This window comes from Neocloeon triangulifer, unplaced genomic scaffold (genome assembly GCF_031216515.1).
Source record: "Neocloeon triangulifer isolate White Clay Creek 2 clone unplaced genomic scaffold, ASM3121651v1 ptg000015l, whole genome shotgun sequence".
In the NCBI taxonomy this organism is placed as follows: Eukaryota; Metazoa; Arthropoda; class Insecta; order Ephemeroptera; family Baetidae; genus Neocloeon; species Neocloeon triangulifer.
The window spans coordinates 2,618,450-2,634,664 of NW_026775557.1; the positions used below are offsets into that span (position 1 = coordinate 2,618,450).

Below are 16,215 nucleotides of genomic sequence, written 5' to 3' on the forward strand. Positions count from 1 at the left end.
TTACCCATGCGCAGGCGCTCATCGTCGGATTCAGTCAAGATTCAGCTGAGCATAGAAACCACGTGCGTTATTCTGTAAACATTTTCAGACTTCAGGTTGGAAAATCGAATTTGGTTGCTATAGAAGCGGTAAATGGAATTTTGATTAAGAGGGGCAGAGCTTAGTTACATTGAAGCCATGACTGGGATTATCAAAACCATTACCGAGGACCAAGAAGTGCCGGACTTTTCCGAAGACTCCGACGACGAAGAAGAGGTGCGTCCTTTTATTGAATATATTATTCTTTAAAAAAAATTATATATAATTTTCAAAAGGCACTTTTGTTTACCACGGTTTCACACATAATTTTGCATTTGAATAGTTTCAACCCAGCAAGCAGAGGAAAACAAAGAACTTGGACTTTGATTCAGAATTCAAATTTGTGTCCAGTGTGTCCGAGTACAACAAAGATTCTTGGGACGATGTGTCTAAGTATGTGAAAAGGAAAGCTAAAAACAAATTGGACGATAAAATTGCCGAGAAGAGGAGGAAGTTTAAGAAAAGCGTCACTTCTCCCGATGGCACAATTGAAATAAAAGACGAGGATGACGAAGAAGGAGAAAATAATGAGCAAGAAGATGATAACGTTGACGAGGAGGACGACAGCGACGTTCTTTCTGATGATGATCTCAAGAGAGGTACATTGATAAAAAAAAAAAGGAAGTCTAAGTCACTTACAAATTTTTACGTTTTTTTGCAGACACAATCAAAGAGAAAATTAGAAAAGGCAAGAGAAAGGTAGAGCCAGAACTTCAAATTTTTGAGGATGCCCCTACAACTGAGGAGCATACATCGTTTTATCAAATGAACTTATCTCGGCCACTTCTGAAAGTAAATTTGCATTATTGAATGAAAGGTTAAAAGTGTTATAACCTTTTGTTTTTAGGCAATTGCTGCAATGAATTTTGTCCACCCGACACCAATTCAAGCTTCAGCAATTCCTGTCGGACTTCTAGGCAGAGACATTTGTGGCTGCGCGGCCACAGGAACAGGAAAAACAGCAGCGTACATGTTGCCGACCCTTGAGAGGCTCCTCTTCAAACCAAGAGGATCTGCCGCTGTTACACGAGTGCTGGTTTTAGTTCCTACTCGAGAGTTGGGTGTCCAAGTATACCAGGTGTCTAAGCAATTGTCCCAGTTTACACAAGTTGAAATCGGACTGGCTGTTGGTGGTTTGGATGTCAAAGCTCAGGTTTGGTTTTCGAAAATAATTTTTATTTGCAAATCTTATTATTGAACTTGCAGGAAGCTGTGCTCAGGAAAAATCCTGACGTTGTTATTGCAACACCTGGACGATTGATTGACCACTTGAAAAATACTCCATCGTTCACTTTAGACAGCATTGAAATTTTAATTTTGGATGAGGCTGACAGGTTGGACTTAAATTTTATATTTTGATACATTCCAAATTTTATTTTTATTTAGGATGCTGGACGAGTATTTTGCTGAACAGATGAAGGAGATTGTTAAGCAGTGCAGTCGCACCCGTCAGACAATGCTATTTTCAGCTACTATGACTGAAGCTGTCGAAGACTTGGCTGCAGTTTCCCTGGACAAACCAGTCAGGATTTTTGTTGATACCAACACAGAAGTGGCGCTCAACTTGCGACAAGAATTCATTAGGTACAATTTGAAAATATCGTTTAATAAAATCATTTTTTTCAAACCCAAAATTAAAGGCTTCGAGAAGGAAGGGAAGGGGATAGAGAGGCCATTCTTGCTGCTTTGATTTTGCGAACATTCCGTGACCATGTGATGGTTTTTGTCCAAACGAAGAAGCAAGCACACTACCTGCACATTGTGCTGGGGCTTCTGGGGGTCAAAGTTGGAGAATTGCATGGAAATCTAACACAGCCTCAGCGTCTTGAAGCTCTGAAGAAATTCAAGGATGAAGAGTTGGATGTTCTTGTTGCCACTGACGTTGCTGCTCGAGGTCTGGATATCAGAGGAGTGAAGACGGTAAATACGAAATGAAATTAAATAAATTTATCTAACGAACTTTGCTATTTTAGGTCATAAATTTTGTAATGCCAGCAACCCTTGAGCACTACATTCACAGAGTTGGCCGTACTGCTCGTGCTGGACGCTCAGGAGTTTCGGTTTCTCTAGCTGGTGAGGCAGAGAGAAAGCTTGTTAAAGAAGTGGTCAAGAAAGCAAAGAACCCAGTGAAGAGCAGAACCATCCCTGCTGAGATCTTGGACAAGTACAGAAAGAAAGTGGCAGAAATTCAGCCGGACGTGGATGAGATTATGAAAGAGGAAAAGGCCGAAAAGACCCTGGAGTTTATTGAAAACAGAGCTAACAGAGCAGAGAAAATTCTTAAAAATGATAAGGCTTCTGACGAACAAACAAGGAGTTGGTTCCAAACTAAGGATGAACGCAAAAAAGAAAAGAGTGAGTTGTTTCAGTTTTTTTGAAGTACAGACTATAAACCTCGATTGTTTTAGAGCGCTTGCAGCTTGAAGAGAAGATGCCTGGCCCTCAAAAGAAAAAGAAGAAAGATTCTGATGATGATGACGATAGTGAGGTAGAAGAGAAGAAACCAAAGGAAACAAAGAAAGGAGGCAAAAAGAAAGAAACAGCCGATGACAGAGTCGAGAAAGAGTTGCAGAAAGTAATGCTTCTCCAAGCTCGTATGGCAAAGAAGAGCCAAAAGCTAAAACGCATCAGTGCTGTTGACGATTCCAACGGATTTTCTAAAGGAAAATTGGGTGGAAAAGGTAAATGATTTTTCTTTCTTGTGTTGATAATAACTATATTCATTTTTGATTTACAGGCAAAAAGAGAAAATCATCCTCGTTTGAAAATGACCTCACCGACACAAGTCGTAAAGGCGTCAAACAGGCTAGATATGTGTAAGTTAAATTGATATTGATTTTATTTAATTAAATTATAATTAACAAAATATAAATAAATTGCAGGGCAAATGCGCAGCAGAAATTGGAAGAAAGGTCTCGAAAGAAATTTGGGAACACGAGTAAGCCCGAAGGAAGAGGAGGCAGTTCTAGAGGACGAGGTGGCAGTTTTGGAGGGAGAGGAGGCAAACCTGGAGGACGAGGTGGCAGTTCCGGAGGAAGAGGATTTAGTTCTGGGGGAAGAGGTGGAAAGTCCCCAGGCAGAGCTGGAGGAAGGGGAGGGAAGCAAAGAAGATAAACCTGTTTATAAATTACTATAAATATATATTCTCGTGCAGAATTCAAACTTATCAAAAATATTTCAATCAATATATCAATAATTCATTTTTTACGTCATCAAAATTGTGTTTAGCCACTTGTTGAATTCTTAAGTCTTTATTAATCTGCGTGTGTGTGCGTTACCATGGAGAGTTGTCAAACAAATTGTGGTATGCTCTGAGCCTAGGTTTTTAGACTTTCCTACTTAAGCAATAATCTTTGAAAAATACTTCATTGCGCTATATTAAATTAGAGGAAAATGGTAAGGAGTTTTCCAACTCTAAATATAAATTTTATAATTAAGCTCCACTAAAACCTATTTTTGGTACAGGCACCAAAGAAAAAGGGGAAAGGGGGTAAAAAGAAGGGTGGAGGTTCCTCAGGTATGGTGGACAGCGTCGGAACAGCGGAGATGACCAAGGAGCAGCTCGAGGCTCATGCTAACCGTCTGAGGTTAGAAATGGAAAGGGAGCGTGAGGAGCGAAACTTCTTTCAGCTCGAAAGGGATAAAATTCAAATATTTTGGGACATCACTCGTCAGCAGCTAGAGGAGAAACTTGCAGAATCAAGGTTGATATTTTAAATTGTGAAGCTTACTTGCTTTAATAAAACCTTTTAATCAGGAACAAAGACAGGGAAATTGAAGAGGCAGAGGAAGCACACCAAAATGAGATAAAGATTCTGAAGCAGCACTTACAAAATATCACCTACGAACAGCAACTCAAACTGACAGAGCTCCAAGCAGAGAGTATGGTTGCGCTGAAACTTGAACAAGACAAGTACATTGAACGAGAAGAGCAACTCATGCAGAATAAAAGAGACCTGCAGCATCTCCTCAAAGAACATGAAATTTCTGCCCAGGACAGAATCCGAAAGTTAAAATTGGTTTGATTTAATGAACTTTAAATTTTTAATTATGTTATACAAAATTCGTCTTAGGCTCACTCTGAGGAACTATCTAAGTTGAACGAAGAGCATGAGATGAAACTAAATATTTTTGAAGAGAAGGCTCAAAAGCGCTTGGATGTAGTTCGGGCTGAACTGAGGCTTTGGTCCAGTAAAGAACTTGCCCAGCTGGAGCAGAGCAAGGACCAAGAGATGGTCTCCATTCGATTAAAGCAAGAGCAAGCCTTGGACAATATGAAAGAGTATTACAAGAATGTGATTGCCAGCAACATGGCACTCATATCTAACTTGAAGGCACTTATCATTTTAATTATTTTTATTTTTTAAATTTATTGATTTATATATGATTTTTATAGATGGAGCTTTCTGATGCACACAAGAAAGAAAGTCGGCTGGAGCAACAGCTGATAAAAGCTAAGGCTGAGGACTTAAGTGGACCTTTGAAAAGTGCCCAGCTGCAATTGGAGGAATTTTCGAAGCAGTTTGCAAATTACGAGAAGGACAAGGAATTACTCGAAGTATAATATAAGAATAGCATGGTGTAAAAATTTGAAGCTTAACTTTTATCTGCACAGAAAACCTGGCAAAGGCATAAGTTACTCCAGCGCAAGTACAACGATCTTCGAAGAGAGCACAATGATGTGGAAGTCCATCGAGACCATCTGGAGGCGGAAGTGAGGAAACTGAGGGAGCGCCTGGCGTTTTTGGAGTCTGAGAAGCACAAAGGCGTGGGACTTGTTAGTCTGGTTCAGGAGCACAAGCTGAAGACTATTTCGTCCCAACTCGAGGTTCGAGAGGCGCAGCTTAACCAGATTCTTTCCTCGTGCCATGCAGATCCTGCTGAAGCTATGGCCAGTTGCAAAAAATTGGAGGTGTGTATTTTATAATCAAAATTTAAAGCTGATTAAGCTTATTTGCAGCAATTTTTTATTTAACCTTTTTACGTTACAATAATTTTATTATTTATTTTTATTATTATTAGGATCTTTTGAAGAAGAAAGAAGCTGCTATTTCCCGTCTGCAATTTGAACTCGCCAAAGCCTGTAAGGCTCACAATCAGATGCTGTCCACATTCGAAGGCCGCTTTCAAGAATTTGGCTTGACGTGCAAAGATCTCGACTTGTCTCCACTAAAACCAGGCCCTTTCTGCCCAGCAATACGCTCAGGCCCATCAACCTTATCAGCAAACACCAATCAATAGGTTTATTATTATTTTTGTTTTACTTTCTTGAATTTTTATTTAATTGTGAAAATTTATGTTACCCATAATGCAATTTAATCCCCTTTTATTATTCGTCAAAAACTTAATTTTAAAATTTGATTAGTTACGTTTGTGTATCGATCTGCTCAATTAATTTTTTTGCCTTATTATTGTTTACCCCATTTCATAATATATTATTCTTATGAATCAATACAATAAAATATTTCTCACAACCAAAAATCATATTCCGAGAACAGTGTTACTTAAAGCAACTTTAATGCACTTTAATGCAAAAAAGTCAGTTGTATGTTATAGTAGTCCTTATTTATTTATTTTTTCATTTAAAACTTCATATAGCATTTAAAATATCTAACAGACAGAGCTTTGGCTCATTGGTCAGCTATAGAGTGCAATATATGTTATGATTATAAAAAAAATCTAAAAATGAAGGATCGAGTAAAAATTCTGACCCCTTTACTACCCTAATAGGGCGGCAGATAAAAATTTAAGAGGCCATAGTATATAGTTATACATATAGAATTCAAACTTCATTTGACAATGTATGAGTGAGCAATAAAAATGTTTAAAATAATTTTGGAGATAAAAAAAAACTGCGTTTCGCAATTAAATTAATTTAAAATGTTACATTTTTGGAGTGTGAATATTGTTAAATATCAATTTGTATGTATACATGCTCTGATGCACACAGCAAAAAAAAAACTTGCAAAACTTCATTCGAAAAAAATTTAACTCTCGGTCGGATGTGCTATTTGCTTGGGCAACGATCGAGTTTACTTTGCCAATTATAACTAAGAGAGCAGAGCATCTTTTCTCTCGCTGCAGAATATATATTTATATCACAATAATACATCTTTGCATTATATATGTGCGGGCGCGCAGCCTTGGGCCGCTCGTGAGCCCCATTGAATCACAGACAGCGCACGCCGGCCGCGATGAGTTACCTGCCTTGGAACTCCGCCCGCCACTCGCGCCCATTGGGCGGCTTGTTGCTGAGCACGTGAACAGCGCACGACCAGCACCAGCTGGTTCTGTCGAGTGGAAGCAGCAGCAGCAGTAGTTGTCGCAAAAGCTGCCTCGTCGAATGAAGAGCAACGCAAGAAGTCTAATGTCAAATCTGCGGGCGAGCCTCACAGCCACACAGGCACCACCGATCGCCTCTTCGTAGCCCACGGTCCGTCCCGTCCAGTGGCAGCAGCGGCCTTCGATGGACTTCGAGTGCCCGAGGAAGGTGTCCGAGAAAGCCCTCAAAGCCCGGTCTTCTGTTACTTCTGCATGAGCCGAACAATTTTCCACTAGGAAAATATGTGGTGTCTGGTCAGCCAGCCAAACAATGTCATCCTCGAAGTCGAGGTGGACAGCAAGGCCAAGGGCCAGCAGTGCCTTGAAAAGGTCAGTAGTAGCAGAAAAATTTGAAAATTTTCACAACTCGTTTAATTATTTGCCTTTGCCGGCTCCCATTAATTTGTTTGCGAGAGTCACCTTGAACTCTCGAATTAGCTCACTTGCATGGCGAAAAGCAAAGAGAGCGCGGCTGTTTACCCCTGGCGAGTGAGAGAGAGTGGGTGGCCCGCAGCTTGCTCAACCCTTTTTTATTTGACACGGGGTTTTCCGGAGCTTGTTTTTCGCTGTTGCTGGGCGCGAAAGACGAGTAATTTTGGCCCCGGGGAAGCATCTCTTGGCGTGATTGGTGTCTCTGCTCACTCGCGGATCTTCAGCGGAAGGCAATTAAGATTGCATGTTCGAGCACCACCGCATGCTCCAAGCCGCTCGCTTGGTCTTTCTGAGCACGTTCGAACTTCTCTCGATGCATCTAAATTTTGCAAATGTTTTTATACGCTTGAATTTTTTAAATCCTTCTTCTTGAACAGGATTGTTGAGATATCTTTTACGCTATTTTGTAAAATTCAAAATTTAATATATATAAAATAATTCGGAATTCAATTTTTTTTATCAATATGAATTTTTGCAACTGATACTCATTTCGCTTCTTAATTCCTCCCTAGTTTAAAGTTAAAATATAAAAAGTTACTTCTTAATAAAAAAATTTAAAATGTAACAAATTTCTAGCTGGTAGTCTATTGAAGGGATATTAAAAATTTATTTTGCTAGTTATATAACTTGGAAGTTACAACTCTAATTGAAAATAAACTTATTCTCATTTGAGTCGAGCAGTTTCTCGATTGCGCAATTTTCAATTTATCACACTGCTCTTTTTATTAAAAAGTCGCATCAGTCTTTTCACACGAAAGGGAAAAAACTTTAGAAAGTCTCTCTGTGTGAAGGGACTGCATACATGAGGTGTCATCGACTCGCACTCCAAGTGTGCGCCTTTTGCTTTTTTTATTGTTATAAATCATCATTATTATGACGACCCCATTTCTCAGGCAGTTTTAATTACTCACAATCAGTCGGCAAAAAATAAATAGCCGAGAAAGAAGGATGTCGGTCTGGCATTTCCTTTTCCTCTTCTTTCGAAATTACGAACTCTTTATTTTCATCCTGATGCAGCCACCAAGTCAAAAGATGGATGGAGACGCGAGATGTAATATTATGGGAATCATCAATAGGCCGCGAGTGCTACTATTAAGTCTGACTCATAGTTCGCAAGAAGTATCGCAAGCTGCAATCACAGATAATTTGAACGTCTAAAGTGGTGCATAATATGCTTTAAAATTCAATGAACTCACTTGGAAGAATTAAGTAAAAGAAATCTGAAAAGTATTTTCTTTGAAGTTTTTTTTTAATTTTTTATACATGAAATTTTCAAAACGTATTGCACAAAATACGGTTTCTGCACAGGTTTTTTTTTTTTTTAAATTTTGGCAAGAAACAAAAATAAATGTAGGTATATTTATCTGAAAGACGAGGGAATTTGTTACTGAAAGTTCTAAATTTTTCTCACATTAAATTAAATATATTGCCAAGTTTATTTTAAATAAGCTCAAACTTGATTTTGCTGTTACTTTCCTTTTTCTCATTTTAAATTTTATTGCATTCGCAGCCATTTAAGGCTGCTGTAAGCATTGCTGAAGCGTAACGGAACAAATCAAGCTTCAATAATAGCTTTTATTATTACCTGGCACATTAATAAAGCTCAAAGCGTTTTTCTTCTCTCTTTCTTTCGTAACTTTCATAAAGGCTTTTGTTTGTCCTCGGTCAGGAAGTCAAGTCGTGATGTGCGCGAGGACAGATAAGAGGGAGAAGCTGAAAAATGTTAACTCTGCGATGGCATATTATAAAAAAATAAAAGTGTTCAGTGTTTGATTAATTTGACAAACATTCCTGAGAGCCGCGACCTTCGCTCTGGAAAACAGGTTTCATCCGAACTGAAAAACGGCCTCTGTCAAAATTTACGACAACGAGGAAATTGTTGGGACGACAGAGAGAGTGTCAAACTTGCAGCTGGTGTTTTCCACCCCGGAATATATAAATTTTGGCGCCGGTCCAAATGAAAGACCGACAATTCGCCTCCGAGTTTGTTTTCCTCTTTGCACGGAACGCTGATTTCGCATAAGGGGAATGGGGCCAGTGGCCCATATAATTTTTCGCAAATAAAAAAGTCGTACCTGTTTGTGCACGCGTTTTGCGCAGCAGGTCGAAGCGGCGCCACATGCGACTCGTTTTAATGTTAACTTTTGAATATTTTCAATTAAACTAAAATTGCGACTCATCTGCTGATTGTTGGTTTATTGATTGTACTTTTTGCTGTGCCTGCAGGTGTGCCAGAGCTTGGGCATTGGCAAGGAGGAGGACTACTTTGGCCTCAAGTATCTGAGTCCCAAGGGCGAGGAGCTCTGGCTCAACCTGCGCAACCAAATCGACCGCCAAGTGGCTGGACCGCCGTATCGGTTTGCGCTGAGGGTCAAGTTTTGGGTGCCTCCACACCTCATCTTGCAAGATGCCACCAGGTAAGAAATTTTACACTTTTTATTTGAGCTTCCAGTTTTTTTTCATGCCACTCAATTCGTCTAAAATAATTTAAAAGTGCAGAGGAATAAAAAATAATGAAAAGACTTTTGATAAATAGTATTTTCAAAACTATACTTTTTATAAATAGCAGAAAAATTTCAATAATTTATGAAAAAAATTTAAATTGAAGAGAAGCTATTTTTTATTCCTTATAGGAATGATTAAAAAGGAAAACCACATTAGTTTTAATATATTTTTTTTACTCTTTACTGTAAGACCTAAAACCGCAAAAACCGCGTGCCCGCCAATGTAGTGCGTTTTTCTAGAATATTCATTCGCCTAAAGTCTGATCTCACTCCGACCTAAAACTGAAATGACATTCACTATTTTCTAATTTTAAAATAATTAAATTTCAAATCTCAGTATTTTTATCTAGGTATTTCTTTTATTGTTAAAATGTGCAAACTGCAATGGAATTTGGAAAAAAATTTATATATTTGAATTGTTAATAACAGGAAAGTAATGACATTTAATTATAAATTATTAACTATTTAATTTTAAATAAATACACACCCAGTAGGTTTATTTTATAATAACCTTTGTGCTAAAATCACTGCCAAAGTTTTAGAACGTTGAGAGTAGAGTCAACAGTGCAATTTTTGAGTTTGAGAAAAATCAACCTGTATAGCTTTTTATATTTTTTATTGCAATTTGTTCTGTTTTTTAGAGTTTCAAATGTTATTGCAACAAGATTAGATAAGGGGAAGAACAAAAGAATTCACAAATTGTCTTCTTTAGCAATAAAGATTAGTATTGCAATATATTAAAATACTTTTTTATGATATGAAAGATATGATGTCATAAATATGATATGATTTTTCATGTTTTAAGCAACAAATTGATTTAAAACGATACTTATTATTGGTGAATCTCTCAAATATCAATTCTATGGCATAAATGAGTCCTTTACTTACAATTTTGAGTGAAAAAAATTGTCTCAAGAATCAAGTTAAAAGTTCTAAAGTTGTTAATGCGTTGATATGAAATAAAAAATCCTTTATATTCTCCAGCTTTCTTTCCATAAAAATATTTCAGCACTAGTTAAGTACGTTTTTAGTTTAAAAATACTGAATTATTTGCTTCACATTTTGCGGTTTTGTAAAGTGGCTTATAACTTATCCTTGCTTATCATTTTTACTTGGCATTGCGGTGAGGAAACAGCGCGGACGATTCGCTTTTCTAATTGTTTATTAGACTTGGTGCGCTGCACGAACAACAATAATGCGATGTTTGTGTTTCGCACACGTTCACACACAAAGGTGCCCCTTGTTTGCCGGCTTTACGCATTATTTCTTCAATACGTGCCTGTGACCCAAGTACTTATTCGAGATAAGGTGCGCACGTGCACGGAGACGCGTCCGCGATTGCACTTTTCTTGCTTGGCGCACCAGCGGCAATACAAAAGTGATCGTGTGGGAAAAAAAGTGCAACCTTCGTTTGCTTGATTCATGCATGCAAACACTCGGATTTTATATTTATACAGTGCGCTGAAACCAAGCGCGTATGAAATGAACCGCAGCGTTGCGGTTACTTGTGCCAATAATAGATATTATACTTCTTGCTTCCCCCTTTTTTCTGAAGGAGAATGAAGGATGAAGCTAAAATACGTCAAATGCGTTAAATGAGAGCATTATTTTTTCTATTTTGTTAGATTTAATTCATTTTTTTTTTAATTTTTATTCAATAATAAGCGGAAACTTATGAAATGAAATTGTCTTAAATTTTTGAAAAATAAATAATTAACCAAATCAAACTATTAAATAAGATGGAAATAGTGCCACTAATTTTATCACTATTAAATTAAAAATAATAATTATTAGGAACTTAATAAAAAGACCTTTAATTTTGTCTTAAGTATAAGCTAAGTAGTCAATATATTTCATTTGTGTCTGATAGTTTTTCTGATTAAAATTTTATTTCATTTTCTAAATTGCTGAAAAATTGTAAAACAACAATATGATCAAAATTAGGTTACATTTGAAAAATTTTCTTCGTTTTCAAATATTTCAATATTTCGGACAATTTTGTAAAAAAATCAATTTCTGAATTTTCTAGAAAAACGTTTAAGTTGTTAAAGGGAAGTGAAATCAAAGGAAACCTTTTTCATTTTAATCATTCCTTTTATGTAAAGCATACTTATATTAATAGAACGCGTTTTGCAATCTTCTTCAAGCTCTGTCTTACTTGAGCTTGTTACTGCAACAGGCTATTTATTTCTCCTTGGCTCAAAGTGAGCTGCGACAAAGTGAAAATTCGCGCACTCGTCTCAAGTCGGTTGCATCGCAGCAAGAGTTAATAATTTGAATTTTGTGTAAATAGTTACATCACGCTTGCAATTTGATGTGACTCGATGAATTTTTTGGCATTCGCCAAATTGCATCAGCTCTCTCGAGACGAGAGAGATCCGAGGCTTTTTGCGCGGTGACTTGGCAAGACGTCGCAGTTTTAGTCCAACGTCTCTCGGAACTGGTTCTCACTGGCTCGACGCACGCCTTTTAAAGTGGATTATTTTCCTCATGCAATTATTGGATGAGTCAATATCAGCCAGACACTGCATGGGAGACCACAAAGAGAATCGCAGATTGCAAAAATGTTGAAAATTTTGGTCTGAATAAAAATTTCAAGATTGACAAAAATATATCAGTATAATTACTGACCCTTATGAATCTGATATAAGAGGTCAAAGAGTAGGTTACAAGTCAGGTCAAATGGCAAACTGAAACTGATACACCGATATTGATAAGAAACATAATTTTTTTCCCTTTTACTATTAATAATGATGTAGTGATAATGAATTAATGTACAGCACTTCAATTAAATACTTTTTGTGTAACATTGTCATTCAAATTTTTTTAAGTAAACAATTATTTTTAAATTTTAATATCAATCATTTGTCTGCTGGTTTTTTTAATTAAAAAATACAAGTAATTAAAATTTTTCGTAAAAATAATTTTAAATATTTAATATATTTTAATTTATTTAATTTTGTTTTAAATCGTAACATTATTAACAATTCTCAACTTCCTAGCATTTTTATCAATATTATTACAAAGTCATTCGTTGCCTGTAAGGAAAATAATTTTCAATTTAATGTATATTGGTGTCACCGCCAATGTTTATGCTCCATTTACTAAAATCTCCTCTGCGTCCTTTTGTTATATTTGGCTATTCTCATCTCCAATGCACGTTGCGTGAGGCAACCTAGATTGCAAAATTCGCAGCTCTATATTTCGGCCTTGTTGTGCATCGGTGAATAAATTTCGTCCACAGAGTAATTGAGGAAGTGAACGCCGCAGCGCCAAATATAGGCATCTTATCGCCTTTTGTTCTCTGGAAAGCGACCGGGTCTGATGACCCCGACTTATCACTTTTCTGCTCTTGAACTCTGCGTGTGACCATATAAATGACTTATGTAACAAAACTTGCGAGAATTATTGAAATTTTCTGCGAAAAAAAAGTCGCGCTTTGCTCAAGTTCAAGGATGAAGGAACAGACCGTGCCTCCGGGCACGTTTGCAAACGCGGCTGCTCTTTCTGGGTCCGCGTGCCCCTTATGTAAAAGATAAGCGACCTATGTGTCCACTTGCGCAGCTTAATTTATATCAGCACTGACAGAGAAGCTCAAAATAGGTAGGGCTTCTCAAAGATTAAGCCGAAAAGTAGATTGCAAAATTATTTTCCACCTTTTGACTGCGAATGATTTCTTTTTCGTAGAATGTAAATAAATCATGAGATACGGAGTTTGATGGAAATTGAATTACAAACGAGATTCTAATTGGATCTGAGGAAACAAAGGTTGAAAGGAAAAATTCATGTCGTTCTGTTCCGACTAAAAAAAAGTTAAAATTGAAAAAAAAATACTGAAAATAATTGAATTTCTTAATAAATATTCTGATTTAATCATCACATAATTTAATTGATCAATTTAACTATTATTTAAATCATTGCTTTTCTGTTCAGAATTTCAATTTTTATAATTGAAATTAAAAAAAAATTACGCCGATCCGTTGACATAAATAGATAGAATGCGCAATTCTATTATTTCTTTCTTCATTTTAATAAAGCTCAGTCAACATCAATACTTATTATTATGAGAAACACGACCACCGCGTAACAATGCAGTCCATATAGTGGCCAACGATGGTAACCCAATTTGAGTTGTTTATACGCTTTTTCAAATGACCATGATGAAGGGAATTTCGCTTTCCCTTTCTCCGACTCGCCAATGCACATGGCTTTAAGTGTTGGCTAACAACCTGCTCACTCGTTTTAGCTGATTAATTTAGGAACTATAGGTTGTCTAGCTGCCGCGTCAACAACCAAGCCGTGAACTTGAACTTGATAATCGCAAAACTTGTTTTTACGCAATTTCTACACGAGGAATTTAATTTTGTTTCAGGCACCAATTCTTCCTGCACGCCCGCTTGGAGTTGCTGGAGAACCGGCTCAAAGTGCCCGACTGCGAGACAATGGCCAGAGTAATCGCTCTGGTGGCTCAAGCAGAGGCCTCGGAGGAAGAAATACCCTCGTCGCTGATGTGCCTTTGCGCTGGCGCGCCTTCTGATCTCTACCAGCGAGTTGCGATGGAGAGAGCCAAATTACAGGTTATTATAATTATGATGATTGCATCAAGCAAAAATATTTTAAAATGAAAACCTCCTTATCTTTTCATATGGGTCTGAATAATTTAAATAAATTTTTTTTTGTAATTTAAAGCTTAGTTTAACAAATTATATGTTGGGCAATTATTTAAGTTACAATTATAAAACCTTATTGATTGGGCAAATTCTATTTAATTATAACCTGATGCGTCAAACTGAAGACTTTTTGTTGATTTAAATCTTTGGCCCCTCTGCGAAGTTTTTGTCATCCTGACTTGTTTTGTTTTTCATTTGACACATATTTATGATTATTAATACTACTGCGCATCACGAGATTGATCCAAATAATATTTATGTTCGCACAGGGCATGAAACAAAGCGCCGCCGAGTACTGGTTGCTGAAGGAGGTCAGCAACTTCGAAACATTTGGCCAAGAACTGTTTGGCGCCAAGACGCGCGTCGGACTGGGAAAAATCGTAGGCGTCGGTCCGCACGGAGTCAGCCTTGTTGACGTTGAAACCGGCCAAGCCAATAAGTAGCTAATTGACTCACTAATGAAAAGTGCTTACTAATATCTGTTTATCTCGCAGCATTCCGTACACAGCAATACAACGCGCTTCTTCGATGAGGCGCTCACTTCACGTGTACCACTTGGAAGGCGCCGGCGCCTCCGTGGCTAGACTGGAGCTCAAGCTGGACTCCTCCCAGGCGGCCACTGGCCTGTACCGGTGCATCACCGAGAAACACGCCTTCTATAGTTGCGAGACCGTTCGCAGTGCAGTCACCTCACAGTTCATCAGAGATCTCAAGGTGGTTTAGAAATTCTCACAATTCTAACTGTGCTCGTTGATCATAAATATTTTAATTAAAATAATAATCTATACTAGATCTTGAACTTTGATATTATTATGTCTTTAATGATGGTTTATTTTTTTTAACAGGGTACTATTGTATCAATCTTCAACGAAGACACTTCATTGGGGAAGAAATATGTGTTCGACATCCGCCGCACCTGTCGCGAAGTTTACGACAATGCCAGGAGGGCCCTTTATCTGAGTGGAGAAATGCCTAATGTGGAGCTCCAAGAACCAGATTTAGAAGGAAGCAGTAAAGCCCAAGTTACTTGCTCCAACCCTGGCTCTTGTCTTGAAGAGGAGTGCAAAAGCAGTGAATGCAAGGTGAGAAAAATGATAATAAAACTATTCTATTTAATTAAAAGCTGGCAACACTTACAAGAAAAATTGAAAAAGAAAAAGCATTGATTGATTCAATCGTTATTAACAAATTAATAATTTTTTTTTCAGGCTTCTCGAGATCAACTCTCTGAAATCTTGGATGCAATCCTTTGCTGCATTTGCATGGACAAGAATATCGACACTGCATTTTTCCCTTGCCGACATGCCATATCATGCATTGAATGCGCCTCTCGCTGCGACAGGTGTCCTTTGTGCAGAGCGGACATCACCGAGGTTACCCCAATTTACCTTCCATCCCAACTTAGAGTGAGACCGTCGCAGGTGCCAATCTTGTGAAATATTTAAAAAAAAAAAAAACGTGATTTTGTGTGCAACAAAGATGCAATCAAAACTTTTGTGCAATTTTTAGAAGAAAAAAGTAATAGCAACTTAAGGACGCAATCAATGTTCAGTATTTCGTCTCAACCTCGTTGTATGCAGCAGAACGAAAATGTTATTTTCACTTTATCAATATGTTCCCCATTAATTCCCCTTATTATATTGTCAATTTTAGAAGCAGTAAATAACTGATTTTTCCCATATCGCAGATAGTATAAATTTTGCTCAGGTTTCAATTAGTGTATGTAATTTTCAATAATTATATGATTGATGAAAGTGGCTGTGATAAATTTGCTGTACAATAAAGATAAATAAATGGTGAAATAATTGGTAGAAATACTGTACTATCTGACTTTCAACTTTGAAATCACATTTTCTTGATAAAAAATCATTTTTCTCTAGCAAATAACTTACTCTATTGAAAAAAAATGACTTGTGGAATTTGTATATTTAAAAAAAAAAAAACTGAGCAGGTTGGAAAATCAGGGCCTGGAATGATGGAGCTATGTTATAGGTCAAAGAAGGGTCCAGTCGGCCATATGTGATGCAAACCTTTGGGTGTTCCTGCTTCCTGCAAAGTTTTTGCTCACGTCGCAATAGTAAACATAGTTCACATTCAAAGCAGACAGGTGTTCTTTTTGGCTCAATTTTTTTTAATATCATAAGCACATTAAAGGAAGTAAGTTATTTTAAAACCACAGTTATTTAATAAAACTTCAACTTGCTTTAATA

General features: G+C 37.2%; 3 protein-coding genes across 3 annotated transcripts; all 3 read left to right on the top strand.

Annotated features, from left to right (window-relative positions):
- The first annotated feature begins 26 nt into the window (after positions 1 to 26).
- On the top strand, positions 27 to 3,270 carry LOC132202716 (probable ATP-dependent RNA helicase DDX27). The gene is made up of 11 exons (XM_059629810.1): positions 27 to 255; positions 362 to 677; positions 740 to 870; positions 926 to 1,231; positions 1,285 to 1,412; positions 1,465 to 1,662; positions 1,719 to 1,998; positions 2,052 to 2,433; positions 2,487 to 2,759; positions 2,816 to 2,894; positions 2,961 to 3,270. The coding sequence occupies exons 1-11, from the start codon at positions 178 to 180 to the stop codon at positions 3,190 to 3,192; spliced, it is 2,403 nt and encodes an 800-aa protein (XP_059485793.1). The 5' UTR covers positions 27 to 177; the 3' UTR covers positions 3,193 to 3,270.
- A 10-nt stretch (positions 3,271 to 3,280) lies between these two features.
- LOC132202722 (dynein regulatory complex subunit 4) lies at positions 3,281 to 6,267 on the top strand. Its single transcript, XM_059629822.1, has 7 exons — positions 3,281 to 3,782; positions 3,836 to 4,097; positions 4,152 to 4,412; positions 4,475 to 4,636; positions 4,694 to 4,990; positions 5,101 to 5,319; positions 6,220 to 6,267. The coding sequence occupies exons 1-6, from the start codon at positions 3,598 to 3,600 to the stop codon at positions 5,317 to 5,319; spliced, it is 1,386 nt and encodes a 461-aa protein (XP_059485805.1). The 5' UTR covers positions 3,281 to 3,597; the 3' UTR covers positions 6,220 to 6,267.
- A 131-nt stretch (positions 6,268 to 6,398) lies between these two features.
- Positions 6,399 to 15,827, top strand: LOC132202726 (E3 ubiquitin-protein ligase MYLIP). Its single transcript, XM_059629833.1, has 7 exons — positions 6,399 to 6,729; positions 9,058 to 9,248; positions 13,708 to 13,912; positions 14,275 to 14,444; positions 14,500 to 14,719; positions 14,851 to 15,087; positions 15,214 to 15,827. Exons 1-7 carry the CDS (start codon positions 6,643 to 6,645, stop codon positions 15,439 to 15,441), a joined length of 1,338 nt encoding a protein of 445 aa, XP_059485816.1. The 5' UTR covers positions 6,399 to 6,642; the 3' UTR covers positions 15,442 to 15,827.
- Positions 15,828 to 16,215: the final 388 nt, after the last annotated feature.

Bases quoted from the DNA above. Each gene is read 5' to 3' on its own strand.
- LOC132202716 (XM_059629810.1), top strand. From the start codon at position 178: ATGACTGGGATTATCAAAACCATTACCGAGGACCAAGAAGTGCCGGAC. The intron at 871-925 runs GTAAATTTGCAT...TTTTGTTTTTAG, and splicing joins TATCTCGGCCACTTCTGAAA to GCAATTGCTGCAATGAATTT. The intron at 2,760-2,815 runs GTAAATGATTTT...TTTGATTTACAG, and splicing joins AGGAAAATTGGGTGGAAAAG to GCAAAAAGAGAAAATCATCC.
- LOC132202726 (XM_059629833.1), top strand. From the start codon at position 6,643: ATGTGGTGTCTGGTCAGCCAGCCAAACAATGTCATCCTCGAAGTCGAG. The intron at 13,913-14,274 runs GTTATTATAATT...ATGTTCGCACAG, and splicing joins TGGAGAGAGCCAAATTACAG to GGCATGAAACAAAGCGCCGC. The intron at 14,720-14,850 runs GTGGTTTAGAAA...TTTTTTTAACAG, and splicing joins AGTTCATCAGAGATCTCAAG to GGTACTATTGTATCAATCTT.
- LOC132202722 (XM_059629822.1), top strand. From the start codon at position 3,598: ATGGTGGACAGCGTCGGAACAGCGGAGATGACCAAGGAGCAGCTCGAG. The intron at 3,783-3,835 runs GTTGATATTTTA...CCTTTTAATCAG, and splicing joins GAGAAACTTGCAGAATCAAG to GAACAAAGACAGGGAAATTG. The intron at 4,991-5,100 runs GTGTGTATTTTA...TATTATTATTAG, and splicing joins CCAGTTGCAAAAAATTGGAG to GATCTTTTGAAGAAGAAAGA.